At 42.4% G+C, this 15,441-nt stretch overlaps 1 protein-coding gene across 6 annotated transcripts in view; it reads left to right on the forward strand.

The window, feature by feature from the left end:
* The first annotated feature begins 3,832 nt into the window (after positions 1–3,832).
* The window catches only part of LOC143134028 (uncharacterized), a 36,210-nt gene continuing 24,601 nt past the window's right edge, over positions 3,833–15,441 (forward strand). For 2 of the 6 annotated variants that reach the window (XM_076294078.1, XM_076294079.1), the window contains exons 1-3: positions 4,640–4,828; positions 5,286–5,679; positions 6,109–6,294. In XM_076294078.1, the coding sequence (XP_076150193.1) occupies positions 4,764–4,828; positions 5,286–5,679; positions 6,109–6,294 (645 nt within the window). In that variant the 5' untranslated portion in view covers positions 4,640–4,763. Of the gene's footprint in view, positions 4,829–5,285; positions 5,680–6,108; positions 6,295–14,828; positions 15,414–15,441 lie in introns of those variants that run through there. The other 4 variants (XM_076294083.1, XM_076294084.1, XM_076294085.1 and 1 more) reach the window with 3 other exon arrangements.

Consider the following 15,441-nt stretch of genomic DNA (forward strand, 5'->3'; position numbering starts at 1 on the left):
ATCCCTGCGTCTTCCTCAGACGATGCTGGGCTAGGCGGGCGCTCAGGCTCCACCTGTTGAGTTAAGGCGGGCTGCGTGGAAGCGCGGGAAGATAGTTTTGTGGATAACTCAGTGGCTGTTTCAATCTGCAGCGCTAGCTTTAAAGCCTCGCTAAAGTGTCAGATCGTCTGGCGACATAACCAACTTCTCCCGTGTCTTAGGGTGGATTGCATGTTCAGCAAGCTGATCTCTTATCATTTCCTCCTCCATTGTCGCAAAACGCGAATCTTGCGAATGTGCCAACTTCTGTCTAACTTTACCGAAGTCTCCCTCAAGGGGGCAGGCGAATTCCCAGAAGTAGAAGCATCCATGGAGCAGTGGTTATCAACTCTCTGCTAACCCCATAGAACGCCCATTCATTCCAAGTACAGCTCACTGCAGCCTGCGGGAAGGCGAGGCTTGACATCAAGCCCCGCCCACATCAACTCAGTCATGTTTTCTTTGCCTACGTCACTCCCCATACGCTTTGGCTTTAGGCCTACTGCCGACAGCCCGGTAGCGAATTATATAGTATATTGTTTCATATTAGATCATAGAAACTGATGATTTAGGCTAAACACAAATTACATTTCATGCAACAACAGTGAACTTTTCATGTAGGCCTAGGCTAGTTACTGTAATTGGGTTCGTGTAGGCCTACTTTTTCGTTCATTTGATTTCCGGTTTTGAAACAATAACCATGCACATTCACAAAAATTGGTCATTTTAAATATTGATGACAATGTGTTCAAACGGAAAACGAGCCATATTTCATTTAATTTAGCCCTCAAAAGTAGAATGGTGTGTGTTTCATTATCATGGACTATCAGTTTAACAGCAAGAATTCTCCATTACAACCAAATAGCCTACAAACGGGCGATTTTGCTTTATTAACAACAGGTGAACTAGAAACATGTAACGTTAACCGGTTAGATCAAGCTCGACATCCTCATCTCAAATATAGGCTACTGCCCAGATAGCAAGCAGCTATCGGACCACCGGTAGATAGGCTAGCAGCTACTTGTCAGCAACCCGCGATGGTAACGTAAGGCCACCGGCAGTCCGCCGTATAAATGAATAAAGAAAAGGTTGTCAAATCTGAGGTTGGCCCAGCGGACCGCGGTAGAACCGATGTGCAAAAACTCAGCGGTCCGCCGGCGACAGCGAAACCGGTGGGCCGCCGCCAGTCTCTTGCCATTCTGGGTGGTTAACTTTGCTGGCTAGCTAGCCAGCTAGTTCCTATCTGACGAACGAGTAGTGTGACAACAGCGTTCTTATGGAAACGTTGGTGCTGTTGCGAGTTGCTGCACTGGTTTGAATCCACAGTTTACGTGTTGAATTACACAATAAAATGTGTTTTGCAGTAAGTTGCTGGTTTGTAGAATGTAGCACTAGCAGCTCTCCCAGTCTCGTTGCGAGTCCTGGCTCTCTCTGCCGACTGCCTCCCTCCCTCTCGCCGCCAGCAATTTTAAACTGCGTGACGTAATACAAAAAAACATGGCTGACTTGGATGTGGGCTGGGCTTGATGTCAAGCCCCGCCTTCCCGCAGGCTGCAGCGAGAGGCTCCTTATTCATTTAGGATTTTTTTGAAATCCCATAACTTCATATAACATATATCCTGTGGCGACATTGTAGCTTCTGTATTATCTACATAAACAATAGAAGGCAAAACAGGCTCAACTACCTCGTATGTAACATTGAGGTTCCCGTAAGAAGTATAGTTAGCGAGTCCGGTTGTAGGGAAGCTACGTTTGACGTAATATGACACTGTCACTCCCCGATGTGAGTCGCTACCCGATGTGAATCACGCATGCTCAGATTCATAGTTTTTACGGCATAACGCCAAGGGATCCGACTGAAATCCATAAAATAATTCACTTTTCTGTTTCAAAAACGTTTTAGCTATCTAAGATTGTTTGATTGCTAACGTTAGCAAACGCCATTCAAGTGACAGCCTTTGTTGTGCTTGATTGCTTAGGCTACTTACTTGCCAGCAGTGAACAAACTTCGTTATGTAGGTAAATTTTTATTGATATTACAGAAGTCTCTTGCTAGCAGGCTACTTCAGCCTCTAATCTAGAACTGACATTAGAGATCATGCTGTGAAAATGTGATGCCTTACGCTAAATAATACATTACTGCTGTGTAGGCTAATGTCATTATTCTGTGGCTAACAGCACTGGTAGTCGCAAAGTAGCAAAGTGACGCATGCGCGACTCACATCCGGTAGCGACTCACATCGGGGAGTGACACCCTCGACGGAGTCTGTTTTTCCATTTCTTTATAGACCTCTCCAGAATAAGTCCCGCCTCCGTAACTTCCATATCCATCCAACTTCCGGGCGTGGATTGTCTATGGGGAATAACATGGCATTTCGAAATATCATACCGGTAAAACATCTGTAGGTAGCGAAGTTGAAAAAGCTGGTGGGCAGATTGGCCTACACACTTCTGCCATATAGTTTCCACTGGATTTTTTGATTGTCGGTGCCGTTTAAGTAGTATACTATAGACTATACTACTCAAATGGCACCGAAAATCAAAAAATCCAGTGGAAACTAGATGGCAGAAGTGTTTTCTACTTTGTCACCTACAGAGTTTGACAGGTACGATCTTTCAAAACGCCATGTTATTTCCATAGACAGTAAAAGAAATGGACGAACAGACTCCGTCGTTTTCAATGGGAGGGCACTGAGTCAAATAGAACGATTTTTCAGTTGGTCCCCCCAGTACTGCGCAGACTCACACTTAACTTCGTGACGTTAGCCATCAAACTGAATCTTGTAACTCATATGATAGATACACAGAAATTCTTCTCACACTTCCTTCGCCTTCAAAGTCATCAAAGTTAAACATTTATTTATGTATTATCATCCTCACCAAGTCGAGTTAATGTTGAAGCTACCACACATGATCATCTTCAAAAACAGTCATGCTAAAACAAAACAAAGTTATAGCCTTGAAGCTAATCTTCTTTCCACTTTTCCGACCTACGGTCAATCCATCGAAAACCTCTGAAATGATTAGTGCCCTTTTTAAAAAAAATTAGGTTTACTTTTTTTATCATTATTAGGTTCCCTCTGTGTAATGCTTTACCTTAACATACGGTCGTGTATGCTAGGTTTTGCTTATGAGTTACCGTCAGACAGTAAGGTGGACTGAGCTTCTTATCCAAACAATACGGTTATCTCCCTACGGCGCGAAAGAGAGATTACGTCAAAGCTAGCTTCCCTCCAACCGAACAAGCTAACCGTTCTTCTTACGGGTAACCAACGTTACGGACGAGGTAGTGGAGTCTGTTTTGCCTTTGTAGTGTTTATGTGGATTACACAGAAGCTACAATATTGGCACAGGATATATGTTATATGAAGTTATGGTATTTCAAAAAAATCCTGCAATGAATGGACTTCTATGGGAGTTAGCAGAAAGGTGGTCCCTCCAGCCTACGTCGATTCTTCTACTTCCGGGAATTCGCCTGCCCACTTGGTTATTTCCCATAGACAATCCACGCCCGGAAGTTGGATGGATACGGAAGTTAGGAGGCGGGATATATTCTGGACATAGACAGTAAAAGAAATGGACGAACAGACTCCGTCGTTCTCAATGGGAGGGTACTGAGTCATTTTTCAGTTGGTCCCCCCAGTACTGCGCAGACTCGCACTTAACTTCGTGACGTTAGCCATCGAACTGAATCTTGTAACTCATATGATAGATACACAGAAATTCTTCTCACACTTCCTTCTCCTTCAAAGTTAAACATTTATTTATGTATTATTATTAATATCATCCTCACAAGTGATATCAAGTTGTGTTAATGTTGAAACTACCACACATGATCATCTTTAAAAACAGTCATGGTAAAACAAAACAAAAAAGTTATAGCCTTGAGGCTAATCTTCTTTCCACTTTTCTGACCTACGTCAATCCATCGAAAACCTCTGAAATGATTATCGTTAGACTACCTAACGGTAAAACTACTGTTTTTCCATTAGGTTTACTTGCCTCTATGCTTTACCTTAACATAGGCTACAATGCTATTGTAGGCTACATAGCTTGTTCACGAGTTTCCGTGCTGGCTGGACTAGCAGCTACGCTTCTTATCCAAACAATACGGTTATCTCCCTTCAGTGCGTTAGCTTCCCTTCAACCGGACATGCTAAACATTCTTCTTACGGGAACCTAACGTTACGTACGAGGTAGTCGAGTCTTGTTTTGCCTTTTATTGTTTATGTAGATAACACAGAAGCTAAAATATCGGCACATGATATATGTTATATGAAGTTATGGGAGTTCAAAAAAATCCTAAATGACTGGGCGTTCTATGGGGTTAGCAGAGAGTTGATAACCACCGCTACATCGATGCTTCTACTTCCGGGAATTCGCCTGCCCCCTTGATTCTGGAGAGGTCTATGGTCTCCCTCCCTCTCACTTCCGTCAATATGTGACCTGCACGCATGCACCAGTAGCCTAGTAGTTTCAGCAGAGTTGACAAAGTATCAGGTTGTGTGAAGATAGTTTGTGAACAGTCATGGCTATAACGTGCATCGTAAAGGGCTGTGATAACAAGCAGAAGCATTATAGTGCCGTCATGTTTCACAGAATTCCATCTCAGTACAAACGGCGGAAAGCTTGGTTGGCTGCTTTGAACATGAACCCAACAATACCGGGGTGGATTCTGAAGGGCTGGCGTGTTTGCTCCGAGCATTTCACACAGGAGGACTATACCTCCACAGGATTACGCCTCCATGATGCGGCCACACCGACAATATTCAAATCACCAACACAACAAAGTGGCTTATCACCCAACACTGTAAGTGACCCCTTATGTATGGTATTTGGTTGTCCTGGAAGTGGCAGTAACCTTAGCTTATCCAGAGCCCGTCTACGTCTACTTATTAGACATTCTCTGGCTTATCCAACCTGGAGTTCAATCCGGTTAAGAAAAGTAGGCCTACTTGGTGGTAAGTCAGACTACGTTCCTACGTTACAGGAAACGGTTCGGACAGTAGGAGCAAAGTTCTAGTTAACTAGGACATAATAAAAAAAAGTAAAAAAAAAGTATTTTAGAGACGAGACAGACGAGTCCAGGAAGAGACGTCAAATCGGAATTTACTATATTGTTTATGGATAATACGGCGGGAAAAACGTGTTTTTTACAGTCTATGGAAAATATAGTCACATTAGGTAGAACATTTTTATTATTATTCATAATTAACATTTATTTATTAAATAATCGATTGCGCGTGACTGTCCACGTGATCTACCAGAGTCAGCTGGGAGGAGCTCGAAAAGACGAACCTGGAAAGAGAAACAGTTCAACTTCAAACTCAAGGCATCAGCATTGTCACTGCTCCATCGAATATGGGAAGACTTTGTGCGGTCAGAAACTGCGGTAAAATTTCTCCACAAAGGAGTTGTCATCGGCTTCCTTTCCACAACCCTGAACTACTAAAGTTGTGGCTTTCATTCCTGGGGTTTGACACAAGCACCCCTGTAAATGTTCTTCGAGAAGCTGACCATCGTGTTTGTGCCATGCACTTTCGGCACGAGGACTATGTTCAATCTACACGTTCTGGAAGAAAGTCTCCAACGAAACTCTATCTGATAAGGACAGCTGTACCGACGCTTAGTGGACCAATGCTAGACGAAGAAGACCTTTGGGTAAGCTAAACAACATACAATGTTATTTGCTATGTTATTTGTATGACTAGTTTGACTAGGACTAGGAAAATAGCCTCCAAACACTTTCCTGGGTAGCTACAGAGGTTCGATAATTGCAGTCAGGGGCATTATATTCATATTTGAACATTTTGTTGTTTTGGGGGGGGGTGCTAAACTAACCACTCAGTGAGTTGCACAGTTTTGAAAACGAACATTAAGGATTGTTGTTAGGACATGTTTGTGCATGCCCATAGGCAGCCACTCTGAAACAGTCAAAGGCGATTCAAAACGAGTCAGAAAGTCGAGACAAGATCCATCAAGGGGGACCACCCTTTCAACCACCTTGAAATAGCACAGTCTGAGCTATCATTACAACAGTACTTGTGTCAGTAATATTGATGAGATGTTGTGTTCTGCAACTTGTTACAGGCTGTTGGTGGTGTAGAACCCCTTGTTTTCAAAGCTCCTGCGAAAGACCGGCCTTCTACCTCCGGCATGTCCTTGGTCCTCACCAGCCCACAGCAACGGCTTCAGCAATCCACCAAATCCTCAAGGAAGTCTTTATCTGGCAGTTACCTTGCTTTCCCTGTGATCAGGGAGAGGCTGTCACCATCTGTGAGTTTGTATACTGTTTTGTCTTACTTGTTGTGATTCAATCACTAGAATATTAAGGATTCCTTTGTTTATGTTTATGCATAACAGACTGTGGTGTGTACTTTATAAATAAAAGTGAAAATGGCTAGTGCAAGGAAACCAGAATTGTTTGTGTGGACTTATAGTGAACTGTCAACTGTAGTCAACACTGAAGAACTGTAGAAACACTGTCCTCATCCAAGTGGTTGGCCCTTGAGGGCCCACTCCAGAATTACACAATAAGCCACAAGTCGGCATTGCCTGAGGATTACATATTAACATAGACACTGTAGTCTAGCTATATGCGAATTATACAAATTGGCTCTGACTAGGAAATGCAATACATCGATGTAGCTTGCCTTTCTGACAATTGTCCATTCGGTCCTTCCGGTGTGGGGCGTTTCTTCCAATTTATCATTGAGACCGAGAAGAAAGTATACAGCACAGGTTTAGACATTAGCTGACGCACTTCGTTGTCTGTGATGCAGACTGACGACACATCAGCCTCGTCGACCGAGGGAGAAGTACATTTTTAATCTCAAAACAAATTTCATATTTTTCTGTCATTGTCGAAAACATGTTCTATCATAGTAGCTAAAAATTGATCAGAAATTACTACTTTGCTTTGCTCTTTGCAATGTTTTTGTTCTTCCTCCTCCTTGTACCCCTATTTTTACAGTACTGTACCCGGCATCTGACAAACTTGTCTTTTGTCTCTGTGATACTGTAATTCTTGTTGATATAAATCTGCAACCAGTCAAAATCTATTGAGTAGTCAGTACTGTAAACAAATGGAAAGCATGATGTTCAGGGCCCTACAATTTGTTTATTGTACAACAGCGGTCCCCAACCACCGGGCATTACTAACCGGGCCGTAGCCTACGACATGAGTTTTTAAAAAAAATGCATGCAAACTAAACTCAATTTAATTCGCAATAATGTCACGTTTTTACATGACACAGGCCTATATGCAGTTGTTTGATTGCACGCATGTTTGCATTTTGCAAGGTCTATTTTCTTACTGTCTGTCCCGCCTTCAACACTTTACATATTGCGCTGCGCAGCCTCAGGTCAGCTCACTTCACTTGATCAGTTCTTGGCGAACGGTAGTGTCACACGAAGTTAGCTAAACTGCTAGAATGAGCAACAAAAAACAAGCATCTTTAGCAGGTCACTGGCCAGAGTGTTTGAGTTGCGAGAGCTGCTGCAGAGATTTCTTACAGAAAAAAAGTCACCGTTAGCTGCACATTTTAGTGATGAGGACTGGGTGTCAAAACTCGCTTGCCTGTGTGCCTTAATGACCTCAACTTGTCACTCCAGGGGAGAATGACGACTGTCTTTAAACTGGCAGATAAAGTCGCTGCATTTAAAGCCAAGCTTGATTTGTGGGGACGACAAGTGGACCGGGGTGTATTTGATATGTTCCAAACAGTAGTGGGGATTTTGGGAGAGACTGAGGCAGGGCCCTTTTTCTCGCAGCTGGTGCGCGATCACCTTGTTGCGCTTTTAAATGAGTTTGAGTGTTACTTCCCATCCTCCAAAGATCCACGGCAAACCAATGAGTGGGTCCGCAACCCATTTGTCAATATCCCGAATAGTCCTAACTTGTCAGCGCAGGAGGAAGAGCAATGATCGAAATTGCAAATGACGGTGGTCTTAAGAGTGTGTATGAGGAAACCTCTCTGGCGGGTTTTTGGATCAAAACCAAAGCAGAATATCCCGAGATTGCCGTAAAAGCGCTGAAAACGTTGCTGCATTTCCCACCACGTAGGGCTATCTATGCGAGGCCGAGTTGTTCAATATTCATAGTTCATATTGTTCAATTTTCACTTCTTCAATTCAATTCAATCAATTACTGTACAATACTGTAAGCAAAGTGTATGGCCTTGCACATTGTGCTTTCCATTTGTTAACCCTTAGAACCCGATTGACGCAAAGTGCGTCAAAAAACACACCCTTTCTTCTCTGTTACATTGCTCCGGAACGGTTCATCGCAGCGAGATGAAATCTTTATTGCACGACAGAGCAGAAGTGGGGCTTTCCAACGAGACTACACACTTGTCTGTACGATCAAGTATGAAAATTAAAAAAAATCATGAAATTAAATCAAATTGCATCATATTTACAGTCTATACTTCTCTGCGTTCACCTGCACACACATTACTCTAGTTTGAATAACTCACGAACCCGTGATCGCATCGATATGGCAAGCATATCAGATGAAAGAGGGGGCACAGGGCTATCCATTGGTATCATGTTTATCGATCCTTCTGGCTTATAAAACCAGACTGCAAAATAATAACGTCATGTACACAAACCAACGCTGCACACTCATTACTCTCGTTTGAATTACTCGCGGACCCGTGATCGCATAGATATGCCACGCATGTCAGATGAAAGAGGAGACTCAGAGCTATCATTTGATACCAAGATACATCCTTCTGGGTTATAAAACAGATGAAGTGACAGCAAAATAATAACTTCATATAGCTGGACTTACCCCACGTTTTTGTCTGTTCTTGTGGCAAAGCATGTTTATAATCCAATGCTATCATGTGTTTCTCTATGGCAAAGCATGTTCATATTCCGGTTTTGAGATCCTAGCAAATTCCTGCATGGCATCCAATTCAAGGCTCACATTGCATCCCAATTTGTTCAACAAATAAACACCTTTTTTGCCTTTACTTTGTTCATGGCAATGCAGTAAAAAGTTGAGAATTATTATGACCGCATACACACAGGCACGCAGGCTAACACGCAACCTCGGGTCAAGTCAGGTCAGATCAGTTCGTGTCACCGATATGGAGCGCAGAAAGGTCATTTTTCATCACTAAATAAAAAATGGCATTTATTTCCGTAAATCACACAGCAAATATTTCTGTAAATTGCTCAGCCCCAGAGTATCCCTCCAACATGGCAATTATATTGCCCGATTCAGGACAGTCTGCCCTACACACACATGAAATGCATGTAGAGCTGTGAGCTTGCTGTGGTGAGATACATGTCGAAATATAAGAATTTTTATAATACACTTTTTATATTTTAATTATTTAAAAATCTAAATAAAATCAATGCTAGTATTAATACATGAAATGATGGCAGATCTGAATAGCCTAGACTCTCCTGAAAAAAATAATATATGTGTGTGGCACTTACAATGACCAGAATAAATCCTTATGAATAAAGGTAGTGAAAATGCCCTAAAAACAGCTTAGGGTTCTAAGGGTTAAGTGGACTGACAGTTCTGACTGCTCAATGGGTCATTCCACGTCAATTCAACCAGGGCCCACGCACTTAGGTCTCAAAAAATTCTGAAAAAATTACCAGGTGTACCTATGTTACCCAGGAGACGCACTGTAAAATTACTCTTATGTAAGTTCAATACTTTCCAAGATACAGCCAGTTTTACAGGGGGAGGGGGGTGTCGATTTTGTTCAGCCTCTTTTTTTTTTTGTCAAAGTTCACAAGCCCACAGCGCAAGAACTAAACTGTAGGAGGCTCAAATTTTGCATGCTAGTACATAAATAGGAATAGTATGTAGCAAAATCGTCATGTTTGCTCTGGATAATCCTGCATGGTCATAGCTGTCCCTCAAAGTTGCTACAAATGTTATTGGAGTTTTTGGCTGGGCTCTGTTTAAGCCTTCAGAAGACATATTTGTACTCAACATAGGCTCTTGATTTATTTTCCTTACTGAGATAAGTAGAAACACTCTCACAAAAAACAATGAACAGAAAATAAATTCCTTCAGGGTCTGAACAGCAAGAACTTACAAGACTAAAAATCTTTTTGGTTCTCATTTTCAGAGCACCTAAACACCTTGTGGGAATATACAAAGATTTTTTAAATATTTTTTTCTTTATTCTCCATGATCTTTTCTTTTTAAAAACACCAATTTGACTTGTCTTATGCAAATCTTTCTTTTTCACTTTCCACCCTGAACATGGGCAAAATGCACCATTGACATCAATATGTTTTGTATTTGACAATTATTATTTGCGTGCAGTGAGATTTTCAAATGTATGCTTGGTGCCGCTCCTCGAGTTTGGCCATTACATTGTTCGTGGCCAGACCCTTAATCTTTCTAGATTACTAAAGTCTGGATTTTCCAGGCTAGTTAAGAACTGGTAACGTCCGTAACTAACGTTACAGTTCCGAAACGGCACATTCTAATTCCACGTTGCTACAACGTAATCTGATGTTGTGGTTACGGATTGACAACATTGGAGAGTTACATTGCAGTTATGAAATGAAACCTTTCACTTGCGACATTGCCGCAATGTTGCCTGACGTTGCTGTTAAGGACTGGCGGCATCGGTAACTTACATTACGGTTACGAAATGGCACCTTTCAATTCCACTTGGCTACAACGTAACCTGATGTTGCGGTTATGGATTGGCAACGTAAGGGAGTTACGTTGCGGTTACGAATTGTCACCTTTCACTTTGCATGTTGTGGCAGCTTTGCTGAACACGGACTGGCGACGCCGGTAACCTACGTTGTGGTTACGAAACGGCACCTTTCAATTCCACGTTGCTGACACATAACCTGATGTTGCGGTTACGGATTGGCAACGTCAGGGAGTGACGTTGCGGTTTCGAATTGTCACCTTTCACTTTGCATGTTGTGGCAGCTTTGCTGAACACGGACTGGCGACGTTGGTAACTGACGTTGCAAAATGGCACCTTTCAATTCCACGTTGCTGCAAAATAACCTCATGTTGCGGTTACGGATTGGCAACGTTGGGGAGTGACATTACGATTACAAATTGTCACCTTTCACTTTGTATGTTGTGGCAACGTTGAATGTGACGTTGTGGCAATGTATTTTTGGTCATTCAATTACATTGCAGCAACGTACTGGCAACGTAACTGTGCTAGCTGGGTTGTGTTTCATAGTGTTATACTGTTTTTTTAGTCCGGGTGCTCATAGACTGCAGTTGCACATTTTGATTTTGTTATTTATTAACAGTCAGGAAGCAATGTCTGTGGGTCTACCCATGGAGAGTCTACCTTTGCTGTAAATACATTTCTGTATTTTTCCAAGCCATTTTTTCTATATGCAGGTTAAGGGTGTCACGATTTCGATTTTATTTCGAAATCGATCGAAATTACATCTCAATCTCGAACTTCGAATTTAAAAGTAGAATCGACGATGCAGCCACACCCCCAATGTCACGTCCAGCATGTATGCCAAGACGCACAAACACACATGCACGTGCTGAACTGCAGCGTCAACACTCCTCTAATTTTAGGCTGCAACCAGTTAATATATAGGCCTACACATCAACCTACCGAAATCAAAGCCCCTCTTGCTACTTTGAAATCACCGGTGTGGAAGTATTCGTTCATTCACATCAATTAAAACTAACTTAGCCTACTCAACTCTACTCAAGTGAAAGATGTACTGTAAAAAAATACAGTCCAAAGTCACTTTAAGGCTTAAAATGCACATTTATAAGTACATATTTCATGAACACTAACCTTGGGTCTCTTCGGAGTGTGCTGAAACAATCAAATTAACATTCTGTGTTGTTTCATTTTACTATGTTCACGTCTCTGTTTTAGCCTAAAGTTAGTTATATTTACATTACAACCTCGCGGTTGGAACGGTTTCAAAGCGGTTTCAAAATAAAAGCCCCCCGAAAAAGAAAAGGCCAAAAAGAGTAAATAACATATCAAGGTGGGCGGGGCAAGGTTGGGCGAAGCACTTTTACTTGTTGCGTGATATGCCTGCGCAGTGAGCACATCATTTTGAGTTGAGTTTGAGAAGTTAAAGCAGAGCCTTTCTAATGAGGAGACACAGCACCATGGGCGGATTATGAACTTTCGGGCTCCTGGGCCCAGATGTATTAAGGCCCCCCACTAATTGTTGTATATGTGGGAGGGGGGGGTTTAGGGGTCCTCCCCAGAAAATGTTTAATTTGTTTGATGTGATTTCCTGTATTCTGGTGCATTTTGGGGATGGCCAATAGTAAATTGAATTCATGAATTCATAGCCTACATCCTGATTTGTTGATATTGAGGCAATGATTCCATGCAAAGGCTTGGGCTTCAGGGCCCCCTGACCCCTTGGGCCCCTGGGCCTGGGCCTGGTAGGCCCGTGCAGTAATCCATCCCTGCACAGCACTCAAAAAATCTTCCATAGAAATGCATGGGGTTAGTTTTTAACACCTATATGGAAGTTGTCTACGCATATCACACCCCTTCTGCGGCAAAACGTTGACATGTGCATACATTGAGCCAATCATTTGGTGTGTTGTGAATACATTGAGCCAATCATGTGTTGTGATCTCGCCGCTGGAGCAAGATTGGTGTCGTGAAGCCTTGCGCACGCGCATTTCTGCCGAAACGGATGCCCGATGAGTGCCCAAAAAGCGTTGCAATATGGCTACCGAGTGGAGGGACTTGCCTAAAAAGACTTTGGTTAAAGCTAGTTAGCCCTACAGCAAACATGGTAATTAGCCTACCTGCATAGCAAAATGTTGTGAGAACAAGCAAAGGACATACACTAGTCATGTTTCACAGAATTCCAACAAATGTGGAACGGAGAAATCAATTGCTGGCTGCTCTGAATATCTCTACTACAACATCGCCTGACAAAATTAACCAGTATCGTGTTTGTGAAGAGCATTTTGCACCGGACGACTATGTTGAAAAGATGCAATATGCGCCCCGAGAAAGACGGTACTACGTCTGAAGGATACCGTGTGTCAGGTGTAAGATAGAAGAGGAGGGTTCAAATTGTCTTTATTATAAAGCTCATGTTGAGTTCAACCTGACTAACATGAACAACCAGACTGAAAAAAATCGCTCTTATTGTTACCGGTGAAATTAAATAACTGCGGGCTAGTCCATTAATCATTTTTATAGACGTTGGCATGCTTCCATACATGGCCTACTGCTGCACCACTGCGGTGCGCTATGTAATCTCGCAGATCCAACACAAAGGCAACTTCAACGTATTTTCTGTAAAGTAGGCTACGCGAGCTAGCCAACTCTATGTTCTTGTCAGGCCCGTCGCTAGAAGGCAAGCAAACCAAGCAATTGCTTGGGGCCCCGAGCTGGCCAGGGGCCCCAAGACAACGACTGGTTAAGAATAAAATGCAACGACAAACTGTGAGCGCCCCTTTGATAGTCAATGCAGTAAAGTGCAACGACACTGTTACCGGCAATACCGGGATCCCCCTCAAGGGGGCCCCTCTCAGTAGTCGCTGACAGCAGCCAGCCAGCCTGCTGCTGCCGCGAAAATATAAAACCTCGGCAGTCATAATGAAGCGGAGTTATGCGTCCGGAAGCCAGAAGAGAAAGGAAGAGGATGACAAGAAAAAACAAGATAGTGGTAAGTGATAAATTACACTGGATAAAATAGCTCTACTTGTCTTGTACAAATGGTGTAATGTCGCAGCAGGAAGGCTAGCCTAGCAAAAAATATTTATGTTAACTACCTGCCTGACGGCCCATGCTGCTTGTAACAAACTAGAACAGTTAGCGCAACTTTTTTCCCCCGAACGGACGGAATATGGTTACATACTGTAATATGTTTATTAACGGGATAAGGAAGACGCAGATCTGTTCCAGAATCACTGTTTATTGTATTTAATGACATAACATTGCTATAGCTTTGTAATAGGTTTTGATGAAAGTAACATAGCTTCTCTGCTATACTAACTATTCGACCGTGATAATCTATTTACCAAATGGGGGTTAGGAAAACCACACGATAAATTCCGTGCATCAAAGCAGACTGGAACTTTCATGTCTAGTAGTATTCATGCACGCCAGCTGTTTACTGTCTTTAAAGCACCAGGTGCGTCTGTCTAATTCTCAAACAGCAGAATGCTTAAATGCTATGTTAAGCTACAAGTAGGCCTAGGTCAATGTATAACATTAGCTTGGGATGTTTTTACAGTAAGCATTGGTAGTTGTGAAAGCAGCTGCATCCCTTCTAAATATCAAAATATGGAAATGCTAACATATCTTTTCTTTCTCCCTCAAGGTGCTTTGCTTAAATTTCTCAGCCCTCAGGCTCTTCCTAAGGATACCTCCACTGATGAAGATGGCCTGAAAGGTTAATCTTGTGTGTGTGTGTGTGTGACTGTGTGTGTACTTGTATTTATGTTGGATTTTTAAATTGCTATACAACCTGCACTCTTTATAGTTTGAACAATGCATCCTTTTTCTGCATAAAATGGCAGTGTTTTATTTTCTCACTTTGTGAGAACTGAATAATGTGAGTGTGTGTGTGTGTGTGTGTGTTTAAGTATGTTGGATTTAGTTATTGTGCACTTTTTTACATTTATATTGGATTTTATGGTACGGTGGTGTTTTTGCAAATGTTCAAAATGTTCAAAACTAATGCACAGTATATATATGCAACTGCAGTATTTGCACTGTCAAAATTTTGTATTTATATAAACTGTGGGTGAACTTAAACTGTATGGCTATGCGGTGGTTCCTGTAGGCTTTGCGTGCGGTGTGTGTGTGTGTGGGGGGGGGGCTCCATGTCCATTTTGCTTGGGGCCCCCAAATTACTTGAAACGGCCCTGGTTCTTGTAGGTTAATGAAATGTAGGCCTATTGCGTGGAAACAACTATTGCTAAATAAATCCCCTCCCTGACACTTCGCGGGCTCCGTATGGCCGTATATGGTTCTGACGCGAGTAGCAGAGACTTGCAACAGAGAGGGTTAAAACGGATCGGCTTGTAGCCTAATCAAAGATCGTTGGTTGCAAGCAACAAGTTTGAGCTGCAGCAGACGAATTGGTTAGAGACTGAATTTACCTGTGTGTGATTAGACATGGTTCTGTGCGTTGTAAAGGGCTGTGATAGTAAGTCGAAGGTGTACTCTACTATTATGTTTCATAGAATTCCAACGAAAGACAACGAACGAAAAATTCAATGGCTGGCTGCTCTGAATATATATCTCACAACACCGATAGAATCAATACGTAAATGGCGTGTTTGCTCAGAGCATTTTGCACCAGATGACTATTTGGAAAACATGGACACAGTTACCCGTACCATAGTACGCCGTCTAAAGAATACGGCCATCCCAACAATCAGAGCACAGACAGGACAAAGTGGATCATCACCCATGGCTGTAAGTGTTACACTGTATATTTTTAGTT

Source organism: Alosa pseudoharengus, unplaced genomic scaffold, assembly GCF_046254945.1.
Source record: "Alosa pseudoharengus isolate Yale_2024_CS ecotype anadromous, Long Island Sound unplaced genomic scaffold, YU_APseudo_1.1 YU_APseudo_1.1_scf_2, whole genome shotgun sequence".
NCBI lineage: Eukaryota > Metazoa > Chordata > Actinopteri > Clupeiformes > Clupeidae > Alosa > Alosa pseudoharengus.